This window comes from Empidonax traillii, unplaced genomic scaffold, assembly GCF_003031625.1.
Source record: "Empidonax traillii isolate 1590-97213 ecotype Southwest subspecies unplaced genomic scaffold, ASM303162v1 scaffold1:size7828297, whole genome shotgun sequence".
Classification (NCBI taxonomy): Eukaryota; Metazoa; Chordata; class Aves; order Passeriformes; family Tyrannidae; genus Empidonax; species Empidonax traillii.
This window is the reverse complement of record NW_020955194.1, coordinates 234,607-259,932: the sequence shown is the minus strand read 5'-3', so window position 1 is coordinate 259,932 and position 25,326 is coordinate 234,607. Positions and strand designations below refer to the sequence as shown.

At 43.7% G+C, this 25,326-nt stretch overlaps 1 protein-coding gene across 10 annotated transcripts; it reads left to right on the top strand.

Annotated features, from left to right (window-relative positions):
- Positions 1–236: 236 nt before the first annotated feature.
- U2AF1 (U2 small nuclear RNA auxiliary factor 1) lies at positions 237–18,007 on the top strand. Of its 10 annotated transcripts, none has more exons than XM_027910131.1 (10): positions 237–333; positions 1,404–1,928; positions 3,023–3,110; positions 3,323–3,379; positions 5,843–5,909; positions 10,147–10,196; positions 10,808–10,906; positions 12,026–12,159; positions 12,462–12,554; positions 14,939–18,007. In XM_027910131.1, exons 6-10 carry the CDS (start codon positions 10,167–10,169, stop codon positions 15,066–15,068), a joined length of 486 nt encoding a protein of 161 aa, XP_027765932.1. In that variant the 5' UTR covers positions 237–333; positions 1,404–1,928; positions 3,023–3,110; positions 3,323–3,379; positions 5,843–5,909; positions 10,147–10,166; the 3' UTR covers positions 15,069–18,007. The 10 variants fall into 10 exon arrangements, with proteins under 10 accessions (XP_027765932.1, XP_027762100.1, XP_027762930.1 ...); XM_027908681.1 differs by lacking the exon at positions 1,404–1,928 and adding an exon at positions 6,721–6,787 and having other exon boundaries at positions 256–333; XM_027910741.1 differs by lacking the exon at positions 1,404–1,928 and having other exon boundaries at positions 262–333.
- The last annotated feature ends 7,319 nt before the right edge of the window (positions 18,008–25,326 follow it).

Here is a 25,326-nt window from a genome sequence, read left to right as displayed (position 1 = left end):
TTTCACTTAAACCCCTTCAGCGTTTTTTTTTTATTTCAACCGCTTAAGGTGTACCCTTTCCCCTCCTTGGAGCAGATCCTTTTAACTCCATCACTCTCACTGCCCCCAAGGACATCCCTGTCCCCTCAGCGGCCCCGGCCGGGGCGGGACTCGAACCCTCGACCCTCCCAGTCCGCCCCCCGCCCCGCCCCGCCCTCCCCGCAGCGGCGGTTCCGGCGCGGGCGCTGTGACGCGGCGGCGGCGCCGGGTCCGGGGCGGCGCGGCGGGCGGGCAGGGCGGGCGGTGGGAGATGGCGGAGTACCTGGCCTCCATCTTCGGCACCGAGAAGGACAAGTGAGTGGCCCCCATCCCCTCCTCCCCCGCGGCCCCGGTGCCCCCCCCTTACCCACCCGGGGTGGGGAGGGAGCCGGAGGGGGAGGCCTGAGGCCCGTAGCGGCTTGCGCGGGGACGCGCGGCCTCGTTCGGATCGCGGCGGTCTCAGCCCTTCCCTTCCCCCCTTCCCTTTTCCCTGAAGGGTGAACCTTCCCCGGCCCGTTTCGCTCACTCCCGGCCTCAGCGGCATCGCCGGGGCTGAGTCCACCCCCCCCCCCCCCCCCCCCCCCCCCCCCCCCCCCCCCCCCCCCCCCCCCCCCCCCCCCCCCCGCCATTCCCGATCCCGCCTTGGAACGCGGCGGGAAGAGGGAAGCGAGAGGCGGCCGCGCTCCCCACCCCCCTTTTCCCTTCCCCCCCCCCGCCATCGCCTCCCTCAGGCCCTTCCCCTCCTCCTTCCCCCCCCCTCCCCTCAGGAACGCGCGTGCGCGCGGCGCGCGCCGCCCGGGCAGGGGGGAGGAGAGAGGGGGGAGCGCGCGCGCGCGCGCGTTCCCGCCCGCGCGCGGCCTCCGCGCGTTCCCGCGCGCGCGCTTCGCCCCCCCCCCCCCCCCCCCCCCCCCCCCCCCCCCCCCCCCCCCCCCCCCCCCCCCCCCCCCCCCCCCCCCCCCCCCCCCCCCCCCCCCCCCCCCCCCCCCCCCCCCCCCCCCCCCCCCCCCCCCCCCCCCCCCCCCCCCCCCCCCCCCCCCCCCCTCCTTCCCTCCCCAGCCCCCCCTTCCCGGGCCGGGGCCGTTCTCGGGGACCTTCCCTTCTTCCTCTTCCCCCTCCCCTCCCCCGGCCGCCATGCGGGTGTGCCCGCGCCTCGTGGTGCGGTACCGCCCTCCCTCCCCCGTCCTTCCCTCCACCGTCCTTCCCCCCCCGCGGCTGCGCCTTCCTGCCGGGCCCGCTGGGTGCCGGAGCTTCCCGCCGCCTCCTGCCAGAAAGCGCCTCCTCCTCCTCCTGTTCCCCTTTTGTTCGTGTCCCTGCGCCTCGCAGCAGCCCGAGAGCTCCCGCTCTGCTGCAAGGACAGCGACTGGTTATTTCTCCCCCCTCCCCAGGGTGCGGAGGATTTCCCCGACTGCTGCATCCTGATCCTACAGGCTTCTGCCTGCAGCCTTCCACGCGTCCGGGAACGCCTCTAGTTTCTCTGGTTGTTGGAAGCACACACACAAAACCCTCCTAACGAAAATTTGGTCACCACCGGCCTGACCAAACCGGCGTGTTTTTCCACTCGTAAAAATGAAAAAGGGGGCGTCGATGTGCTGCTGGACTAAATTACTCTTGTCAGCCCCTGGCCGTGGGGCTTCTGCTCTGCTCTGTAGTGCTGCCATTCCGGGAAAGCAGATCGGCAGCCTCTCTTGAGCTCTGTTACTGTAGCGTCCTTTCTCACAAAGGAGATACACATGAATATAATGCAGTACAGCTCCACAGTACTAATCAGTCACGAAATTCCTGTGCAGCTCCTATTTTCTGTTTAGAAAAAGCAAACGGAACATTCCAGAAGGTGCTGAAGTTGGAGGCACTACTGGAAATTTTATAGTTAGGTATTTCTTTTTATTTCAGGTTAGAGTTCAGAAAAGACAGTAAGTATATCATAATGCTAAGTGTTTGTTTTCAAAAGCATAATGAAGAGTAAGCATGTTGTAATTTTACAGTAGAATGTTTTGCTAGAGATCAGATATGCTTTCTTTAGTACTTTAATAATTCTCCCCTCATTGAGTTGATGTTGGTTACTCAGGATTGTGGAAATAATTAGTGTTAACTGTGGGAATGATAATCTTTCTTCCAGGAGAGTTCTAATACTTCACTTACCCATATATAGCCCGTAGTAGTTTTCTTGCCCTTTAGAATTTTGCATTTTCCCTGTCAAGGTAACTTAAACTCCCGATGGTTTTCTTTCATCATTCCACGTGAGTTACAACTTTCTGTGAGAGTTTTACTGGCATTTCTAAACCAGCATCGTTTTGAAGGTGCCACGAGATGGATCATTCAGGGAAAGCTGAAAGTGGTTAAAAAAAAAAAAAGAAAAAAAGAAAAAGCTTACTCCTAAAGTTACTGACAATATTCATGGAAATGGATTCATTAAATGAATTTGTTTTGCTTATGTGTATTCTCTCTCTAACAGGATTTTTCTCCTCCTCCCTCAGTTTATTTCCAGTACTGTGTTGGCAGTAGCTTGAATTACCCCTAGAGTATAACTTTAAACAGGTGGTTTATAAAACATGAGAGAGGTGCAACTGTGTCAGCTCTCAAGCAGGTTTTATTGCCTGGAGCAGGGGCTGCATGAGCTCAGACACAGAGCTTGTGTGGTGTAAATTTTCAGACCGTTTTTCACGTCACTTCCCCTCCCAGCACCCACTGAAACTGGTGTAGAGACAAGGATGGAGAACCAGAAGGGTAAACCAGTGATCACTTTTGTGTGGTGGATCGTGAAACCACTCAGGGTGAAATCAGTCAGATTCTGACAGTAAATCAGGGGGAAGAGGAGTGAGTGTGGACAGGTTTGCTGTAATCCTTCCCTGTGCAGTTTTGGTGTGGATTTCCTTTCTGTGTTACTTCTCCACATCAAGATAAAGACATTTAGGGCATATGCTTTTTTGCATATTAATGCAAATCTATTTATATCTATCTATTCCAATATGTAACTACTTTATTTTTTTTTTTTTTCCCCTTGCAGGGTCAACTGTTCATTTTATTTCAAAATTGGAGCTTGTCGCCATGGAGACAGATGTTCTCGATTGCACAACAAACCAACATTTAGCCAGGTTTGTTTCCCTTTTGTTTCCTCTTTCTCGTGGAAGTATATTCTGGCTTCTTTAAAATGTAGATTCTTAGATACAAGTGATTAATTAGCGAGCTCCAGATTAACTAGTTCACTTTTGGCCCCAGTTTACCTGGGTCTTTGCTTTTTTTGGGGGTATTCCATTTACTTCTCCCAGCATTTCTAATTATCTCCTGTCACCCTTAATGGCTGCAGGAAGCGATGCTGTTGTAAGCTTGCCTGTAGTAGAGACCAACCAGTGCTAACTTTCAGGTGAGTGTGCCTTCTCAGTGGTGTTCAGGCACTTAAACCATCCCAGATTTTTTAAAGCACAGACAGTGGCAGCACGTTCCACCTGTCCCAAAGGTGGGGACTTTAATGTTTCATTCATATAAGTAAACTAATTGATGAGTAGAAGTGACTCATCTGTCACTGCATTTGCTCTCTGACCCAGGCTCTTAAGTTTCTAGAGTGACTTGCATACTTCCTTTGAATGTGGAAAAAATGGTTTATTAAGAACAACTTGCCTGGTTGCTGAGGGTGAATTGTCACTTGACACGACAGATTATTGAGTATTAGTGAATATTGTTAGAGACATGATGTGTGACTGCATATCTGCCAGAAATAAACATAATTTTTAAAAAGTGCAGTGAGCGACAAAGTTTTTATTACCATGAGCTTTATAGTTTTCACAAATTACATTCGTGGAGAACTTTGTTTTCCCTCTGTCTATCACTGCTGATTGTCAAGGTACACAGATAAATAGATTTCTTTGGGAATGTTGCACATGGGAAGTAGTGCCTTTGAAAGTTGTTGCATTATCAGCAGTTATAACTACAGAGATAAAGTTTACATAAGAACGCATCTTGTGCAAGTTCATTTAATCTGCCTTGGAGCAGAATTGGTGAGAATGGTGGGCTGATGTTGTTTTGGGGAGAAATTAGGGAGGCAGGTGCTATCCATGTGGCAGGTTCAGAGCTGTGGTGCTCCTCAAGCTAAACTGTGAGTGGGCAGGGGGAGTTCTAGAGGGGAATGTCAAGGTTACTGATCCAGAGGGGCTGCTGGTACTTCAGCTACAAAAACACTTCCCTGCTTCTGGGAATTAACTGACTTCTAATGCAGATATTTTATTTCAAAAAGAATTGTCCATTTTCAAAACTATTCCATGTTGCTGACCTACATGGAGCACCTGCTGGAATGTGATTGGTTATATAGAGACCTGAATTTAGGTCACTGGCTACTAGAATATATTTCTAAATCAGACAAGTAGTTGTCTTTTAAGTTAAAAGAACCCACCAAAAACCGAACACACAGCTCCACCACCCCTAAAGCGCTTTTTTAACTTTGCAAGTACAGCTTCCTCTGTCGATGCAGCTTTAAGCTCTGCTTCAGACTCTGTTTAGCAGTGCCAGCTGAAGTGGGTCAGGCGTGTCCCATTCTGGTTGTCTGGGACGGCACAGCATCGCACCTGGCAGTGTGCAGAGCTCACCACAGAAATCTTTATTTGTGTGCAGGTGGTTAATCAGCTGTGATAGAAAACAGAAGAGCAGAGACTTCACTAATGGGAAGTTTTCAGCACAACGTTTTTACCTTGTGCAGCCCTTGCTGGTGCAGCTACTTTACAGAAGAGCTGTGTTAGGAAAGGTCATGCAATCCAGGGTGATCAAATTACCCCTAGTCAGCAGGAACACCCAAACTAGATGCATGTTTCTGGCGCTCTCCAATTGTAGGCGAAATCATGGGTAGTTTAAACCTGGGCCATGGAAGCACAAAGATTTGGTTGGTATGACTGTACCCGTTAGAAAATGTGTGTGATTTTTAAATGTGGTTTTGTTTTTTTTTTTTAATTTTTTAAAATTTTTTTTACGTGTTAAGTGAGCAGCATGTGTAGGTGTGACATTGCTGGTCCTGTGACTCCTTTAAGCTCTGAATTCTTACTGTGACTAATAATAATGTGTAAGCTAAAATTACTTGGGGATTGCCATTCATACTGACTAACATTGAGCTTGTATTTTAAGTAATCAAATTTCAATTTTTTGAGCTGCTTACAGTGATATGGACATTTGGAATTTTTTTGTGATATTAGTTTACTAACTTAAACATGGTTTGTTTTTTCAGACAACTTGATTTTAAGAAGAACGGTACAAATGTAAGGTTTCAAGTCTGCCTGGGCTAATTCTTCAAGTAAAAAGCAGAAGGGCTAAAAGGATATTGTCCTTATTTGAAGGATCGGAAACATGTGAACCTATGATGCTATTATATTATTTAAACAGAAATTCCACCAAGAAATTCCTGACGCACAAAACGAGACGTAGCTGTTGCCTAAAGGCCTTAACTGTCTGGTGTAGCACTTTGGAGACTGTGGCATTATGTACTACATGCTGTGCACATATAACACTATTTTTTCCCCCCCTAGACTTGCAGTAGTGAATCTGGTCTCGAGGGCTTAGGCATCTCCAGAACACCTCGAGTGACGTAGGTTACTGTGCCTCGCACCTCCCGTTTTGAGGATAGCTGTTGAGAGAAACGCAGCTCTTTCTTGGTGGTTAATTAAAACTGTTTTCATAATATGATGGTCTGGATGCAATTTTGGAAGATAACTCTGCAAATACAAAAGGAAGTCTTTAAGGATAAAATATGACTTTTAGCTGTTTGCAAACAAGTTGTCTCTTTGCAATTGTCTATTATATGCACAGCAGCCAGTAGAATTCCCCTTTTTATTTTTTTTCCCCGCAGACCATCTTGATTCAAAACATCTATCGTAACCCCCAAAACAGTGCACAGACGGCTGACGGCTCACACTGTAAGTCCCACAGTTGGAGAAATTTTTTTAAAGAATGGTGTTAAAGAGCCCACTCCTAATTATGAGAAAATAATGTTGGCTCCTGAGCTGCTGACATAAAGCTGTTGCAAACAGGACAAGTGATGGAACTCTTCTTGCGCACAGATCAAGAATTTGGGGAACGTGTGCAATTCCAAGTGCAGAAGTGGCTGCATAAATTGGGCTTGATGCAGATTCCATTTTGTGTTGCAAAGTGAAGCTGGATTTCTCAGTAACACTGCCTTCTTTTTAAAGGGTTAAACTGCAGACATTTCTCAAATTCTTGATTTAACAAAAAAAATAAAATAAAATAATAAAAAAAATAGGTATATATGTGACGTACGGTAAGTTCCCCAAAACTGGGTTTTCTTTCATCTTAACTTTTTTAGGTAACTTTTTTAGGAAAATGGAGATTTCATGTTATGCTGTAATTATTGTATTGCTTCCTTTCCTGCTAAGAAACCATTCAGTAAAGCCAAATTGGAATTACTGTGCTTGTAATGTAAATGGTGTGTGGATGCCACCTATTACAGAGCTGTTTGAATTCGTGCAAAACCCCTCTATATTAATACTGGTGAATGGAATAAAATACAATAATGGAGTGTCATGAGATCTCTATTACTTTACAGTGTTAGGTTGATTTAGAAAGGTCACCAGCTAAGCGAAAGTTCTCCTTGGGAGAGAATAACCACCTCTCTTTCAGCACAGACTCGGCCAAAGCGACCCTAAAGGAAACCAGTTTCTTGTTAAAATTATTTTCCATAATATAAAGTTGTTGCGTTTTGTATTTCAGACCATTGCCCTCTTGAACATTTACCGTAACCCTCAAAACTCTTCCCAGTCTGCTGACGGTTTGCGCTGTAAGTTCATACAAGTTCCTTCACTGGTTCCCTGGGCTTGATTGTCAGAGCTCAGTGTCGACTTAAGCTGGTCTGCCATTTTAGTTTAACAGATCAAACTGACCACGTTTCGTTAAATGTGTTCAAAACAAACACAAAAAAAAACCAGGAAAAAAAAAAAAAAAAACCAAAACTTTTTTTGTCCCACTCACCTTCCTCCCTACTCCCAAAATGATGAGGGGAATCTGAATACCAACTACTAAATCCAAAAGGGTTGAAATTGTACTTCCCCAGTGAAGCAGTCTTGGTTGCACTGCTTTCTTCCTGTCACCTTTCTCCCTGCCAGTTGCCTGCATCCTAGGAATGGTTTTCTGTATGTTTTGTGCTATCCATTAGGTTCCACTGTCTAAAGAGCAGGACAGTGACACACTGACTTCATCCAGAACAAATTTCCTGCCCTGTAAACGTTAAGAGAACTTGAATTTGAAACTTCTCAGACTGCATGCAGAAATTTGTCCCAGGTTAATGCAACTTCCATTTAGGGAGTGCACTTTGGAAAGAATATACCATGACTGACAAACGCTTCCCTTCTGGCAGCTGTCCTTTCTGGATGGGGGCGTGCTTAAAATTCCTTCCGTGCTTTGAAAATTCAAATTCCAAAGCCAAGTGGCATTTTACCTAAGAAAAAAATATTTTTTTAAAAGTACTTTTGAGGAGGGGAAGGCATTTTGGGTATGGTCATGAAGTAATGTAATGACTCCTCCTCAGATAAAAATGGGCATAAAAGCAAACGCACCTCCTGTGAGACTGGCAGCAGTTAATGACCAGGACTGATCGGCGATTACTGATAGATACATCAGTGTAACTGAATCATCAATATTAGAATAAGATTTAAAAAAAAAAAAAATAATCTTAGGACCAAAAAAAAGGGTCGGTGTTCTTTTCTAACTAATATTTCTTGTTGAAGTGAGTATTGACTGTGTGGTAATAAAGCTTTGTTTGGCTATTCCTTTTTTTTTACCGTTGGATTATAGACTAGTTCAGATTAGTTACCAGCATTTGATTAGAAGTGCCTTGTGAAATCAGCCACTAACTTAAAAGTCAACACTGCCTCTCCTGCTTCTAAAAGTAATGATGGCTCAATTAAATGGTTTGAGTTTTTGTCACACCAGACATGCAATGAGCTTGTAATTTTGTCTAAATGCTCAAACAGTTCTATTGGTTTGTAGGCTGTCTTGTTGCAGATGCTTAGTAGTTAACGCTGTTTCAGTAGACCACAAAATTTCCAGTTGGGTATTTCCACTGTTTCCCTAAACTCTCAATGCGCTGGTAACTAATTTGCACAGAGTGACAGCAGTTTGGTCTGTGGAGCTGTTTAGATTCACAGCTGCAAGAGTCCTGAACAGATTCTCCAGTGTTGCAGACGCTGGTATCCAGCTCTAGTTTGTCGTGACAAGCGAGTAGCTGTGTACCAGAGCCTCACTGTACCTCCTGGGGTAGAGCTGGAGCTCTGCAAGCAGTAGGTTTGCTGGAATTCCTGGCTCCTTGTTACTTTGGTATTTGTCCCTACTTAAGTACTGCATGTATTTTCAATGGATAACTTTGGGTAGCTATTTAATGCTTTGTCGTTGTTGCTTAACTGTCTTCCTTTCTATTGCCGTCGTAGAGGATTAACCTTAGTTTTGAACAGCAATAGTTTTCCTGAGTATTTTAATTAGTAACTGGGGCTTCTCAAGGTTCAGATACCGGTAGCCCTGGAATAATATGGATGTTTGTAAAGCCTGTGCATATGTATGCTTCCCACTTTAGAAGGACATTGAATTAGTCATTAACTAACTGTTGCTTATGATCTCCTAATTTGACAATGGAATCTCCTTAAAAGTTTTTGGCACTTGTCCATCTGGTAACAAGTCAATATTCCCAGTGTGGCTCACAGAGCCCCTGTCTGATACTTTTAAAAACAACAACAACAAAAATCCTTAGGTATTAATAAGCTGTTATCAGTGGTGTTGGCAGAACCTTGAGAATATAGTTAAGTATTAAGCTGCCTAGAAATACTGGTTTAATGGTTGATATCCCTTAATTTGCAATATAACCATGGGGAAGGAGAGATTTCTTTAAAGCAAATCACGTTTCAAATGCAGAGACATCGTTAGCCTAAACTATAACCAAATGCTCCTGAGCCTCTCCTGGAGGTGAGCTGGGTGGAAGAACAGGACCTGCAGTTCCAGAGAATGTGGCTGGTTAATATTAGAGCCTTTGAAGAAAAATGTAAACTTTGTCCAAGTGGTAATAATAGCCAAAAATGACTGAGCCCAGAGCATCTATTTTTTTTTCATAGCAGCCTGAAAGTGAATAAACTTTGCTTTATTGGCTCAGATTTTTGTCTTTCACATTCCTGTGAACTAAAGCACCAATGTTTCTAATTTAAACACCAGCATATTTTTCTAGCATAAAATGTAGGGGTTGTTTTAAAACTGCTCCGCTTGATCTTAATAAGCCACTTAACTGCTGAAGAGTTAATACATTAGGCATTAATGTATAGAGCTTGTTTAAAGTGCTGCAGACTGGAAGAAATAAATGAAATACATTTTTATACTTTTAGTGCTTTGAAAAATAAGCCAAACTTACATTGGTTTTTGTAGCAGCAGGCAAGCAGCACTCAGTTTTAAAGTCCAGCTTGGAGCAAGAAAATAATCTAACCTGAATATGTGGCTGGCTTGTCTTGCACTAAAAGGTGTTCTGCAGGACTACAGAAAAACTTGAATTATAATCAAAGTTAAAATAGAAAATTGCTCTCTCTTGCAAAGCATTATGGTACCCTGCTTTGAGAGCACCCAGAAAAGTGTGTCATTTCAATAACTATTTTGAACAAATTTAAAAAAAAAAAAAGATTCTGGGCTATGTTGTATTGTGAACTCAAATTCTAGTGGATATGCTGGAGAGGTGGACATAAAAATCTGCCTTTAGGAAGAGGAACACTAAATTGTAATAAAACTTCAGAATATGGAAATGTAACAAAGCACTTGCCTTCTGTTTAGGTAAAATTGTTAGTACATAGAGAGTGGGACTGTACATTAAATTTAAAATGATACTTCAAAGGAATTCCTTTCCCCTTCCTTTGAATTTGTGGCATAGAAGCTTGGCTCTGATTAAAACTTGCTTTGATTTGATCATATCAATGTAATGTTTTGACAGATACTTTGGGGACTCAAAGCTCTTCACACATCCTTATTTTTTAATATTCCTATTAGTTAGCTCCATGCTATATGGTGTCTCTTATGCTCCAGACGGCCTCTCTAGATTGTTTTGTAGTATGATCAAAATCTCTCCTTCCTTATTGGCAGGCTCTAATCACTATGACTCTTTGACTTTTGCAGGTGCTGTGAGCGATGTTGAGATGCAGGAACATTATGATGAGTTCTTTGAGGTATGTAAAAATGCGTTAAAGTGTTAGTGGACCTGTCACCGCAGACAAGTGAAATGGATGTAGTGCATAGCACAGTGAGGTGGATTCAGACAAAAGCACTTATTTCCTCAGGTGTTCATATAAAACTGACAGCTTTATTTATTTAGCAGTGCTAAATATCTCCTGGTGTAACCTTTGGTTAGTTTGGCTTTAACTTTCCTGTTTGAAATAGGCTTTAATCAAAATCAGCAGCTTAAGCGATGTAGCATTTTGATTCTATAACCTGCTTCCTTTTTATGAATTCAGAATATACTTCATTATTTATACAGAAAGTGAAACTACAGCATCAAGGTTTATGTGTTGTGTTTTCAGTGCATCTTACGTACTGTGTAAATACTGTTTGCAAAATGTTTTCCATAGGTTTTTGTTGTATCTTGTTAGTGCTGTACCTACAGATGGACACGGTACAGGCCAAGCAAGTACTGACTTTAAAATCAGAAATGTAAAAAACATGGTGATTTCGCTTTTTTTTCCCTAGGGAAAAGTTGTCTTTCATATTTGCAGCTGAATACAACATTTCTGTACTTAGAACTGATGTGCTGCAAACGGTGTAATGGGTTTCTCTTGCTTAGGAGGTCTTCACAGAAATGGAGGAGAAATACGGTGAAGTTGAGGAGATGAACGTGTGTGATAACCTTGGAGATCACCTAGTTGGAAATGTATACGTAAAGGTAGGATAAACGGGCATCTTTGTGTAATCACTAGGGGTGGGGTTTGTTGATTTATAATTTTAAAAGCTACTGTATGCTTTAGAGTTTGCAAGAGAAGCTTCCAAAGTCGTGGTTTAAAGTGGAGTGAAAATGTGAAAGGAATCTGAAAGAAATTTTAATAAATTATGAGAAACTTACTTGATAGTCAAAATCTGTAATTTTCAGAAAGATTAACACTTGTTTTTTTAGCATGGTTATGAACACTGTACTGCTGGGCTATTTAGTTTGGGATTAATTTGGGATCTGTCTTGCCATCATGCTGCCCTTAAGCAGTTCGTTGTGAGAGAGGTTTATTTGCAACAGGTGCATTTATTTTTTAACTTCCCAGTTAAACACAGTATCCTATAATCCTGTAATATTTGGCACTAGCTGTGTGGTTTAAGGTACAAACTGGAGCACTTGGGTTTAGCTTTTAAAAGTCATTGGTATCTCTTGAATAACTAGTACAAAGTTATCACCTGGAGGAATTTTATTGTGTGTGCACAGTGTTGGGGAGGTGTGAGAGAGTTTGTTTGAATATTTGAACCGTGCATTCCCTTAACTGGAAAGTATTTTCACACCTGTATTGGTCGTAATCAGAACTAAAAGTTGTTTTTAAAGATTTGCAAGTGGTTAGCTGTGAAAAGGTGTTTCAAATGTTTTACACTCATCATGAAACAGGATCAGATTTTTGTAAATTGTGATCTAAATGAATGAGAACTCCATTTCTCTCTTGAATGTTTGAAGAAATCCATTACATCAGGAGTGTTGGTGTTCAGAGAGTACTTGTAAGCATTCTCATGGTTTAAAGCTGTACTAAGAGAACACAGTATCTTTTATTGACCAACTTTTTCACTTGAAAGACCAAAGAGAACATTATTAAGAGGGAAAATCGATGTTTTGATTAGCTCTGAGTCCCAGTTAATGAAGAGCTGACATATTTACCCTTGATTTGCTGGACTGTCCCAGGGAACTCTGAAGTAACTTCTAGTTCTGTGACTGGTCCTGAGCCTCAGATATCACACAACTGATTGGATGGGAATCTTCAACCTACTTCTATTACTTCTCTGTAGCTTGAGAAAATGTTACTTTTGCTTTTAGTTTCGCCGTGAAGAAGATGCAGAAAAGGCTGTGATTGACCTGAACAATCGCTGGTTCAACGGGCAGCCCATCCATGCCGAGCTCTCGCCTGTGACTGACTTCAGAGAGGCCTGTTGCCGTCAATACGAAATGGGGTAAAGCACTGACTTCCTCTGGCCTTGGCAGCGTCTGAGAAATGTTTGCACAGGCAGGGAGGTTGCTTGGGTGTGGATTTTATGTGTAGCTGAGTGTAAGAAGAAAACCACCTCGGGTAACTGTGATGTGGAGGATCTGTGATGAAACGCTTGACTCTTAACCATCTTTTTTTGGGATGACCTAGGTTGTGATGTACTGGTTTTAACGTCAGAGGTGATTAACTTTTGGGTGGCTGAAAGTCCAAACAGGTAGTGTAGATAGAGCTGGGAATTCTAACTGTGCCTCTTGAACTCTGTTTCAGAGAGTGTACACGAGGAGGTTTCTGCAACTTCATGCATTTGAAGCCCATCTCTCGAGAGTTAAGACGCGAGTTGTACGGGCGTCGCCGTAAAAAGTAAGTTTCTTTTTAAACACCATTAAAATAAGTAAATTAATGATCAGTTGCTGAAAAATCCGAAGGCAGATGTTTAAACTTTAGTTCTCCTGTTTTTTTTTTTCTAATGCACCTTCTGGCACGTGCCAGTGGAAGGGCATGAAGTAAACTGACAAGTGGTTTAGAACTAAGGTGTAGGTCTCTAAATAAAAAGTTATGGTGCTTCTTGCTCTGCAGTGCTGTGGGTGCTCAAGGTTGATGTGGTTTTAGGAGAAGGCAGGGTTCAAGGAGAGGAAAATTTGCTGAGTTTACTGAATATATGGGCCCTGTCTGTGGCTCAGATCTGCAGACTGTACTGAAGGACATTATTTGGGAGAAATTGCTTTATGCCTCGTCTGTTTTACTCTCTTCTAGATGTGTTTGCCTGTGTCAGACACAGGTTGCTTTGCTAATGGGCATTTTGGCAGCACCAGATTGGCCTCTTTCAGCATTATGTGCAGTCAAGCATATCTACAGATTATACTCAGGACCCAACCCTGTTTGCTTTTAACTGTTAATGGCTGATTTTTGTAGCCTGTATTCATCTCTTACTGTTGGTAACAGGCAGTCACTGTACTGAGCTCACTGTTTATTAATACCAGCCTCACAGCGAGACCCTTCTTGATAGGAATTCTCAGTGGGGAAAAAAGAATAGTAATTTTGTTTCATGGTAAAAAGATGTGGGAAATTCATTCTGTTATATATTATTCATCTAGTGAGGTACCTTGTAGAAAGGCTTTATACCTCTTGCTGTTACTACGATGGTTCACTTGGAGCTGGATTCAGTTTGCATTTAGGACCTTGCTATTTAGTGTAGGCATGGAAAATTGTTGGTCTTGCCTTTATCTAGAGCACAATTTTGTAGGTTCCTTTCAATCACAGAAGGAGCCTGGGATTGTGGATGTGTTTTTCCTGTAGATGTCTCTTAATTGGCAGTGTCTCAGAATTTGTGAGGATGAATTTAACTTTCAAAACATGGATTGCCTTGCTTAGCCCACATGTATAAGTGCCCAAATACTTTTCCTAAAGCATCCCAATTAATATTAACTTAAATGTAAGGTTTTAAGATGTTTGAATTATTAATAAGAAAAAAATAAGCTTTTTATATTTGTTCCAATGTTACAAATCCAGATTTCTCAGACTTAGTAATGCTAATTAAAAGATACCACCTTTTATTCCAAAAAAAAAAAGTGTGTTTGGCTTTGGAATGTGATTGTTTTATCCATAGCCCAATTTCAGTATGTGTTAAAACAAAATAGCTGAATCCTCTGTCCAGTTTTGTTTTTATTTGCCTTGTTTGAAGTCTTTGTGCAGCTAAAGCTGTCACAGGTTAGCAGTAAGGCTTGGCATAAAAAATACCATTTCTTGGGTCAGTGGGGTTGCACAGGTGGGTTGTATAAACTAGACTGTCCTGAAAGTAGTTCTGCACAGAGTGAAGTGTGTCAAAAGGTTTTGGAGTAGGAAAAAGAAGGGTAAAACAGAGCTTTTGAATAAAAGGCAAATTCAGTAATTTGAGCCAGCTGAGTAGTATGCAAGAATTAAGTATACGTCTGTCATAGTAAAACTTGTCACCACACATAATCCCACCCCAAAACATCTCACTATGAAACAATATTCTGCAAAATGAAGGCTTTTAGCATTTTTTTCCTTGTTTTTTTTTTTAGTTCTGCTGTAATTTCTGCACGGATTTAGAACTGTACTGTTAACATATTTTATACAATTAATTTTTCTGAAATGCTTAAAACCATTGACAAGTGACATACAAGCCATAAATCCACAGTAGCTCTGTTAGCAGGATGGAATGGATGGTTTTAGCTTCGTTCCTGAATTTTTCATCTGCCTCAGAGGCAGGGAAGGTGATTTGCCAGTGCTGATGGCTTGAGGGGGGAGGGCATGATGTAGGAAAAAAAAGAGGGGAAAACAATCTCAGAGAACTGAGTTGTAATTGCTAATTAATGACACTGATTTAATATGAGTGGACTTAAAAGCAGCTTTAGGCTTTTGGCATTAAGAGCTGTTCCTGTCTGCCAAAGCAGGTGTCCCTTTCTCCTGCTTCTTTAATTAACAGCCGTGTATCAGTGCCTTTGGTTCCTCTCCCTGCCCTTCCTTAAGGTGTGCAGATCCACTGGAACAGGTGACTGCAGGGAACAGTCCATTCTTGCTCCAGTGTGCATTGACTCCCTGGTATTTAAAGTTTGAGCAATTTGTAAATTCGTGGTTTCTCATCCCGAGTGCCAGTAACCAGTCCTTATAACGACACGCTGCCTTTCTCCTCCCTCATCGCTCACGTCCTTAATTAAGTGTGGTGCTGCAAGTAAACTGCTGGCTGGGATGAGGCAGTAAGACATTCAACTTTTTCTCTGCAGGCATCGGTCCAGGTCGAGGTCCCGTGAGCGACGGTCTAGATCCAGAGATCGCGGCCGCGGCGGCGGCGGAGGAGGCCGCGAGCGCGACAGGAGGCGGTCGCGAGACCGCGAAAGATCCGGTCGGTTCTGAGCCATGCCATTTTTACCGTATGTCTGCTAGAAAAGTGTTGTAGTTTGACCAAACAAAGTTCATAATGACGTTTTTTTTAAAAAGATGGGCTTCTGAATAAAAAAAATTTGTAGTGATACAGTATTCTTTGTGTAACTTGTTTCTTGTTGGGGGGAGGTCTTTTTAACTGTCATTCCTCTATCTTGACGAATACCTGGATTAACTCTGCCTGAGGAAAAGGTGGTAAATGTGTTGGAAGAGCGCCAGTTTTGGTTCGGATTTTTTTTTTCCTTTTTTTTTTTTTTTAATTATTCGGGTATAATTTGAACTGTTGATGAAAATGTATGTGTATATAATATAAAATATATTATATACATAGTAAAAATAATATACTGCTTAAGAAACAGTTACTCACATAAGTTTCCCTTTTCTGCTATGCTGTCTGCTTATTTAGGTTAGTTTAGGCACATTTAAGAGGAAGGCTGTGCGAAACGCATTTATTTACCGAGTAGAAACGCTTAGTTACAAAAATGTATGTTTGTTTGTTACCAGAAGTCTGTGCTCTGTCTATCAATGTGACTGTGGCATTTACAATAAATCCAATTTCTTGGTGTAAAATCTAAAGCCTATTTTCTAAGCACTCCGGAGTAGTTGAGTTGCTACTCCTGGCTGCCTATTTTCTAAGCACTCTGGAGTAGCTGAGTGGCTGCTCCCAGCTGTGCCAGAGTTCATAGTTCAGGTTTTTATAATTCTTGACTAAATTCCTTGTCTTTGGCTGGAAAGAAAGTTGCCTAGTGTAGTGTGGAAAAAAAAAGTACTATTTTTATTGCAGTGATTCATAATAGGCAGTTGAGGGTTTTGTGAAAAAAAAAAACAAAACAAAAAAACACCAAAATTCTGCTCCATGCAACATGAGACAGAAGTGCTGTTGAAGGAAATGCAAGGTCCTAAATACAAGGATTTAATTTCTTAGCTGATTGATTTTTATTTTTTTTTCAATCTATTTTCTCTTACCTGTCATGCAATGAAAAAGCATTTTGTTAGTGTTCTAGGTCATAGGAAACTAACTGGATGCTAGTGGAAAATAAATCTTTTTTTCCACCTTTTACCTGCTTTGTGATAGTCTGGAGTGTGATAAAAGCTAATGGACAGTTGTCACTTTCTTCACAAATTCTTTCTCTGAGCTCGAATTGCACAATCGCTGAACATCGCAGGTTGTGTCTCAAAGCGTTAAAGCTCCAGTGGAAATGTTGGAACATCTTCAGAGACAGTTGGTACAAAGGCTGAGTTGCAGTTTCACCTCGTTCATGTCTGCTGTTATTCAAAGCGTAACACAGCAAGAAGTTCTGGTCGGTGATCATATTTCTGCAAGATACGACTTTATGTGCACAAAGCTGTGTGATACAACGCAGTTTTCCAGTGGGGGAAAGAATTTATTAGAGCTTTATTAGTTCTGAGGCCAGATAACTTGCTGAATGATGAATCTGCAACTTGATGATTATTAAATAAAAAGAAAAAAAAAACCAGGAAATAGAAGGGATATGGATTCATCAGATAGAGGCATAGAGGAGCTGGGTTTGTTTAAGTATAAAACCATTCTGCTCACTGGGACATGGAAAACAAAATAACATTAAAAAACTAGCTTTTTTTTAAATGAATCTTCTTTGCTTATTACAACTCAATTCTTGCACCAGTTCAGTTTGAAATAATTTCGTTTCCACTGGATGGTTTGACCAACCACACTGTGGAACTTTAGTTTGCCAGGACCCTTTTTGGAGAAATACCACTCAAGCAGTTGAAGCTTGACATCTCCACATGATGTTCTGTTAAGTCTGTAAAGGAAATTATGCTTTCTTTCTACTGTAAGAAATTGAACAGTGCCTGGCATCGAATGGCTGAACTGAAATGTATTTCTCCTAGGCATTAGCAATTTCACATTGATAATTTAGCTCTTGCAGTTTACAGGATATTAATCCTGTTGCTTTTCTTTTTTCTTGTTTTTTTTCTTCAGTGAGATTCAGGATTGTTAGTGAGCTAATTTAAATCTTAAACTCCGAAAGGTGAGGATAGTCTTTCTGTTTTGTTTTTCTTCAAACAATATGAAGTACAAAGGGAATACTGTTTAAAAGGTTTAAGATCATTTTTACACAGATTAATGACACAAACTGATTTGTCCTATAAACAAGTTAGTCTAAAACAATACAAATGAGTCCCTGTAATGGCTTTAGTCTGTTTATCTAAACCCTGTTAGTCTGCAGGTATATTTTTGCATGAACAGATAGTGGAAGGTTGATTTCTCTCTCTTCCCCGATGCCATTTTGTTTAAGAATGCACTCTTGAATGCTACCAAATGTGTAATTGTATGATCTGATTGCATGGCTGCCCAAAAATTAACGATGTAACTGGAACACATCAGGATGGGCACTGCAAGCTGTGGATTTTACTGGATATTCTAATGGGTGCCTAGTGACAGCATTCAGCATATAAACTAAGCTCATGACATATCTTGTTAGGTTCACATTTTAAGACTGTACTACCAGCAAAGTTCATCAAATTTGAAATTTAAATTGCTCCAATTTGGTTAAACATTTATATGTGATAATCCCAGAAGTGGAAATTCTACCTCCCCCTTCTCTTGTTGCTCACAATGTCTTTAAGATTTATTTTTTTCCCCTCCTCCTCAAGGTACCTACTTTCCAGATATTTCATTGTTGACTCTTCTGTTGAACAGTGGATCTTAATTTATGGAATTCCTTTACCTCAAATAAGGGACAGCATACAGGATTTTCTGAAGTCTGAGTCAATTAGGTTGAAACTGTTCATCCCAAGTGGCTTCCTCTTCTTTGTATTTGGCTCTTATTCTGTGAAAATGCTGCTTGTCCATGAATATGATGTATGTTGAGACTGTAAAACCAAATGGAGAAAACTTGTTCAAAATAAAGCCTTTTTTTTTTATAAGAGTCTGACAAAAATTATCCCTTTCCTTTAGATGGGATGCTGCTCTCTAAATGACTGGTGAGGACATGAACCAAGTTTCCAGTTCTTCACTCTTGAGCTGTTTTTTGAGCAATTCTTTGTCTTCTGTTTTTCAGAAGCATGTCTTCAACTAAAATAACCCGAGCCTCTCCATATTCACTCGATAAAGTTGAATTTCAGAAGAGTGCAACTTGGGGTCAGGAGTTGGGGTGTTTTGGTTTGGGTTCTTTTAATTGATAAGGGTTTTGGCTGAGAGATCCTGCAAGGTTCTGTTGTGGTGGTCCGTGGAAGACAAGAGGGCTTATTTTTGGCAGAAGAAACATGTTTAATTGAAGAAATGAGGAATGGAAAAGGGGTCATGGCTTTTAAAGATGATTCCCCTCCTGGTGTTGCATTGCTCAAACTGCAGAACTTGGGGTTCTGATGACTGTGCCCAGTGCTGGTGTTTTGCAACAGCACCTTAACACTGCATCTGCCGTCTTTAATACATTAGAAGTGAAGCTGCTTTCATAGCAGTTGTGAGGTGGGTGTGGGTAAATCATTCCAGCTGCAGCTGCACTGAAGGCTCTCCCTAAAAGCAGTCCTGTCCAGGAAAAGTTCGAGCTGAAAAACGGAACCGAGTTGATGCTTCATTTCAGCTGGTAAGGCTGTGACAGAGGAGAATATTTGTAGCTGCATTTGCCACTTACTGCATGGCTAAAGCTGAGCTTCAGCTTCTCCAGCTGTTACTGGAAAGAACAGTTTTACCCTTGGGGCGAATTAATTGCAGTTTAAAATATCAAACTTGCATCCAGATGCCTGTAGATTTAATCAGATTCATGTTGAATTGATACACAAATATTTCTGAATTCATCAGTTTAGCCAATGTTGCTTTCTTAACGAATTGCAGAATGGTTTGGGTTGGAAGGGAAGTTCAAGGTGATTGGGTTCCACCCCCCTGCCGTGGGCAGGGACACCTTCCACTAGACCAGGTTGCTGAGAGCTTCATCCAATCTGGCCTTGAACGCTTCCAGGAACGGGAAGTCCATAGCCTCACTGGGCAGCCCGTATTGCACTGTCACAGCACTGAGGGTGTCTCCAAATCATTTTTCTTTTTTTTTTACAGTTTTCATTTTGTTCAATCCACATGTATGGACAACGGAGCAAGTCTCCTCAGCTCCACAGGCAGTCCTTCCTTGGCAGCGATGTGCTCATCAGTTACAAACCTCCAATCCCCTGTTAATCCCTGTCATGTTTTGTGTCTTATAAAACTAAAACCTTCAGCAAGAAGCGCCACTGGTGAGAGGACAGCGCTGTCCCACCCTGCAGCCCCTGCACAGCTGCTTTAGGAGGCCCCTGTTTTCCTGCTGGTGGTTACTGCCAGAAATGGTGTCCATTCAATCGATCTCGAGTTTCAACTGTAAATTGGATGTGTGGAATCGGCTGGAATGGTGGAAGCCAACAAACCAGCCCTGCTGCCAGCAGACCGGCTCTGGTAGCCCGCGGCTTCCTTTCAGGGGTGGGGGGAAGGGTGTGCTTATCTCTGACTGTTCAGATGCAAGGGCCGCCTCCTCGGTGCCCTGATAAACATCGGGTTCAGTGCTTTTGCATAATTTCAGTTTTGGTGTTTGCTTTTGAACTAGATTGTTTTGACAGGACAGCTGATGAAGTGGTGGGACGGTGGGGGGAGTGGTGGGAGGCAGAAGCTGCCTGGGTGAGCTGGAGCCCTGCAGCAGCTCATGTGTGTGACTACTCCTTTAATCCAACCACCTGAACCGCATTTGGAGCTCTGCGAGCTGTTCCCACGAGGAAATGACTCTGATCCAGGTGTTCCTTTTAGACAAACCCCTGCGTTCCTGACCAAGGCCTGCAGAGCGCTGTTTTCCTGAGCACAGTGAGCTCAGGGCACTGTAGGTCACTTCCAGCTCTCTGTTTCCAAGACCGCACGTGTAGGTGGGTCTGGAGGAAAAGAAAAAATAGTTTCTGCTCTGGCCCCACAAAGTGGGGAGGGAGACAGCAGGGAGCACTGGAGCTGATGTCCCTGCCTCTTTGGTTGGTTTGTGGAAAAGCTTTTAGTCCACTGGATTGCGTTTCAGATCCGTCTCACTTTCTTCCTGGAGCCTTCTGGGATTCTGGCCAGGCAGAGGGAGGGAGCTGCTCCCGCTGCAGCCTGTGCACCAGCCTTCCTCCTGGGCCTGGGAGCTGTGGGAAGAGCCAAGGGGAGCCACTGCTCCTCCCTTCTCTACCCACCCATTTTCCTTGAGAGCTAATGCTGCTCGTGTCTGAGAGAAAGACGGGAGAGAACTTCACAAATCAAAGCAGTCCTGCAACTTCCATCAGTCCTTCTTCCTTGCTCTCTAGTGAACAAGGAGGATTCTTCCTCTTGTGTTGGAGGAAAAGAAGTCCTGGAGCCACATAAGGATGAGATTTGATAAAGAGACTCCGAGGCAGGACTTGAAGAACTGATTTCTGGACAAAGCACAAGGGAAGAGTGAGCTGCCAGCCTTCCTGCTTGGGGCATTGAGTGAAACATTAATTGTTGCGCTGCTGGACTGGAGATGGGCAAGGGAAATTCCAAAGTCTAAGACAGGCCAAAATCTGCCTAAGTAATTCTCTCATTAATGTCTGGGCCGTTCTTTCCATTCTGGAGAGGTTTGGCTTGTTATGTTTTTATCCTTGTAGTCCTGGTAGGTAATCTGAGCAAGGTTTCTGACTGTCTCTCTTTTCTCTGAACAACTTCACTTCCTTCAGTCTCTACTCCTGGGCCACGTTTCTCTCTACACTTTGTGCTCCTCAGGCCCCATCCCGCCTGGGCCATTTTATTTTTTTGGAAATGCAGCTTTCCAGATGGGACAAGGTACCCCAGCAAAGCTTGCCAGTGCCAAGGGTGCCATGTGTTGTGTTTGCGTAACCCTGCACCCTGTTTGCTTTTTGCACAACAGCAGGGCCCTGTTGACTCACATGGGGCTTGCCTGGCACTGCAGTCATACCCTCCACACAATTACTGTCCAGATAGTGGCTACTCGAGAAATTTTGCAGTCTGGCTGTAAAATTTTGTATCTGTCCTTATCAGCCAACTTCCTATTTTACTTCCTCATCTCATTTCCAGTCTGCCCAAGATCATTTTGAAGTCTGTTCTCCAGATTGTTTGTGGCCTTGTGCATGCAGTTAAAATATGGAGTGGCTGTTCCTGGGCTGTGTTTTCTTCCCTTTGCATAAGAACATTTCCATGAGATTGTGTGATAGCCTTGTGCTCTCCCATCCCAAAAGGGCTATGGGTACCAACAAAACTCTGATGGTTCTTCGAGTGCCTTCATTAGCTGGTCACAAAAAGCCTCCTCCACGTGATCTTCCTCCTTCAGTGATCCTACCACAACAGCATTTGTGTTTTTTCCTTCCCCCTTTGATCACTGTACTGGTCCAAAGAATATCTCTCCTCAGCCTTTGAGTCTTCAGCGTTTACTCATCAATGATAGAAGAAACATCATCCTCTGCTTGCCATTCCTAAACAAGCTGTTTATTTCCATGTTAGTATTTCAGTTGGTGTCACATCACCGCTACACTGATCAGATCACAGTTTTGATTTTATCCCAAGCCTCGCTGCAGCTCCTCTTGTTCCTTGCAAGAGAAATAAACCCAAGCACTGTCAGATCTCAAGAAATGGACGTGGTAGTGACCTGCTGATTTATGGGACTTATTCACAACGCTGGGTTGAAGAATAATCTGTGTGTCCCACTGATTGGGCTCAGCCCTAATGGATCTAATTAGTGGGCAGTGGAGAAAAGCTCTGTGTGTTCATTCCCAGGCACCATGACTGATTTTAATGCCGGTAATGCCCATGGCACAGTGTGGGTTGGTGTTGCTCTTTGAGATCTTTGAAGTCAGTTTATTCTGTAAGTCAAAACTCCGTGTAGTGGAAAGGGACTTTTCACAAGGGCATGTAGTGATAGGATAAGGGGGAAAGGCTTTAAACTGAAGGAGGGTGGGGTTAGAATAGATACTAAAAAGAAATTCTTTACTCCGAGGGTGGTGAGGCAGTGGAACAGGTTGCCCTGAGAAGTTGTGGACTCCCCATCCCTGGAAGTGTTCAAGGTCAGGTTGGATGAAGCTCTTGAGCAACCTGGTCTAGTGGAAGGTGTCCCTGCCCGTGGCAGGGGTGTTGGAACAAGAGGATCTTTAAGGTCACACATCATGTCAGATAATTTCCAACACGCCTGGCGCCGTCACTTGGTCTTACAAGTCTCCTCTGAGGCATCCCTTTCACATTTATCAGGATCTGGCATATCCATCTGTGCTGATGATTTCATACCTTGGCACCCACCCGCCTGAAGCTGCAGTGGTTGCTGCAAGGCTGGCACTTCTTCAGAGAGAACAGCTGACTCAGTGCCTCTTCCCCAGTCCCTCCTGAAAGGCATGAGAGGTATGGTTATCCCTCCTTGGATACTCTCTGTGGGCACGACTGCAGTTTGCAAATGCACTCCTACTGTTCCAAATATTCATGGATTTCTGCTTAGCTGTGCTTGCCTCACGTGTGCCCTGGTGTCTCATGGTTTTTCTGATACCCATATCAGGGGCCAGGCCTTCTTAGCATCCCTGTTTTCACATTCTGCATTCCCCTTCTGCCATTCCATAATTTAGCTGCACCAAACACAAGCTACACTCTGTTTCCACATGTTTTTCCAGTGGATGTTTGTGTTTTGGGACTAACAGTCACTTGTTTGTTACAGTTACTTGTACAAACCTCACTTTATGTGCGTATTTCAGATGTAACTACCTAAGCAAACTGCAATTTAATGCAAATAGTTGTCCTGTTTCAGAGCAATATTTTCTACTAACTCTTTCTTTAGGAAAATGAGAACACGGAACTAAAAGTAGGTTTGCATCTACTTCCACCCAGAAAGGGACTGGGGAAAAGCAGTGTAATTTCAATCAGGAGCTGGATTTTGACGATCCTCCTGGGTCCCTCCCAGCTCAGAATATTCTGTGGTTCTGTAATTTGTCATCAGTGTGGAAGTTTCTCTGCAATTTGTGTGGATTTTTAACGTGTGTAATGAAACAGCTGCTTCAGTGAAATATCTGGCTCTTCTTTTTAATTGTTCAGTGGTTTTCCTGTGGGTTTGTTTGGTTGTTTTTTTTTTTTTTTTCCTAAATTTCACCCCACGTTCTAGTCACAACCCATTTTCTTACCAGAGAGACCCTTGACTTTGTAATGCTGAAACTGCTTCAGACCAGTCACATCCAGTTGTGAAGTCTCTTCTGTCACTTTTACCACTTGATTAAAACATCCCATTTCTGATTTTCCATATTTATACAGAATGCAATACTCTCCAAGTAGCTGTACTTCACAGCATGTGTATGTGCAGATGGGGAGACACAGCTGCCTCTACTCCTTCGATTACCTAAAACACATGGAACACTTCAGGGTGAATCATGTTCTAAAACAGACCTCCTTGAATTGCCTTTCTCTTTATTGGCACTTTTTATAGATACAGAAGAAATTGCTGATCGGATTTTCCCGCAGCCACAGGCTGTGATCTCGAAGCATTTCTCTCTGGTTTGCCTTTTCAGTACTTCCTGCTTTCGTGCAAGAGCTCCTGTTTTGTTTTGTTTTAAACTTACTCCGTAATTTAGAGCACCTTGTTGTTGTGAAGAATTACTCTGACACAGTTTGCATGGAGTGTATTAAATTCACCTGCATCCCGTGTTGTGCATCACTAAGCTCTGTTCACAACAGCTGTGGGTGCAGCTGTTGTGACACTCAGTGACTTCCCAGGTGAACACCTTGTCACCTTCTCAGACACCACCAGAATGGCCTTAAGCTGAGGGAGGGCAGGGTTAGAATAGATATTAGGAAGAAATTCTTTACTGTGAGGGTGGTGAGGCACTTAAAGAGATTGCCCAGAGAAGCTGTGGACTCCCCATCCCTGGAAGTGTCCAAGGCCAGATTGGATGGAGCTCTGAGCAACCTGGGATAGTGGAAGGTGTCCCTGCCCATGGCAGGGTTGGAATGAGATGACCATTCCATGTTTCACCATGTTTCACCAGCCTCCTTGCCCTGGGATGGGTATTTTCAGGGCTGCCTGGACCTCTCTCCCCCTGTTGCTGTCCTCAGCAAGCTGAGATGGGACTCACACTGCCAGCACAACCCTGAGGTGTTTTTTTGGGGGAGCACCTGTCTGCTGCCCCATGAAGCTCCCTCACAGGGCCCCTCAGATGTGGTGGGTATTTTCTCCCCAAAACAGACAAGGAGCTGCTACCACAGGCTGTGCTCAGGAGCCACCAGCAGCCACGTGTGTGTCCCCTACAGCCACTGCCCAACGGGTGCATGAATAAAACACCTTCAAAGGCCAGGGCCTGGGCACAGCCCTCTCTCCAGGGACACACAGTCAATTAGGCTGGAAAAGACCTCTGAGGTTGTCAAGTCCAACCTTTGAACACCACCTCGTGAACTAGACCATGGCACTGAGTGCCACAGTCAGTCCCTCCAGCGATGGTGACTCCACCACACCCCTGGGCAGCCCATTCCGATGTCGAATCACCCTTTATGTGAAGAAATTCTTCCTGATGTCCAGCCTAAACCTCCCCTGGCACAGCTTGAGACTGTGTCCTCCTGTCCTGTCACTGGCTGCTGGGGAGAAGAGGCCGAACCCATCTGGCTACAACCTCCTCTCAGGGAGTTGCAGAGAGTCACAGGGTCTCCCCTGAGCCTCCTTTTCTCCAGGACGAGCCCACCCAGCTCCCTGAGCCGCTCCTCACAGGACTTGTGCTCCAGACCCTTCACCAGCTCCATTGTCCTTCTCTGGACTCGCTCCAGCCCCTCAATGTCCTTCCTGACTTGAGGGACCAAGAACTGGACACAGTTTTGGAAGATCCTGTGGATAAACCCAGGCATATCCCCCCCCAGTTCCCCTCAGCGATCTGGGCACCGCTGGACATTTCTGGGCATTGATGGACTCCACTGGACACTGCTGGACATCTCTGGACATCCATGGGCATTGCTGGGCACCACTGGACACTGCTGGACATTCCTGAACACTGCTGGACACTGCTAGACATTGCTGGACACTGCTGGACACCACTGGACATCAATACACATCACTGGACACTGCTGGACACCGCTTGGCATCACTGGACACCGCTGGACATCAGCGGATACTGCTGGACACAGATTGACATCATTGGACATCGCTGGACAACACTGGACACTGCTGGACATCCCTGGACATCCCTGGATGCCGTTGGACATCTCTGGATATCATTGGACACTGCTGGATACCACTGGACATCTCTGCACACCGCTGGACATCCCTGGGCACAGCTGGAC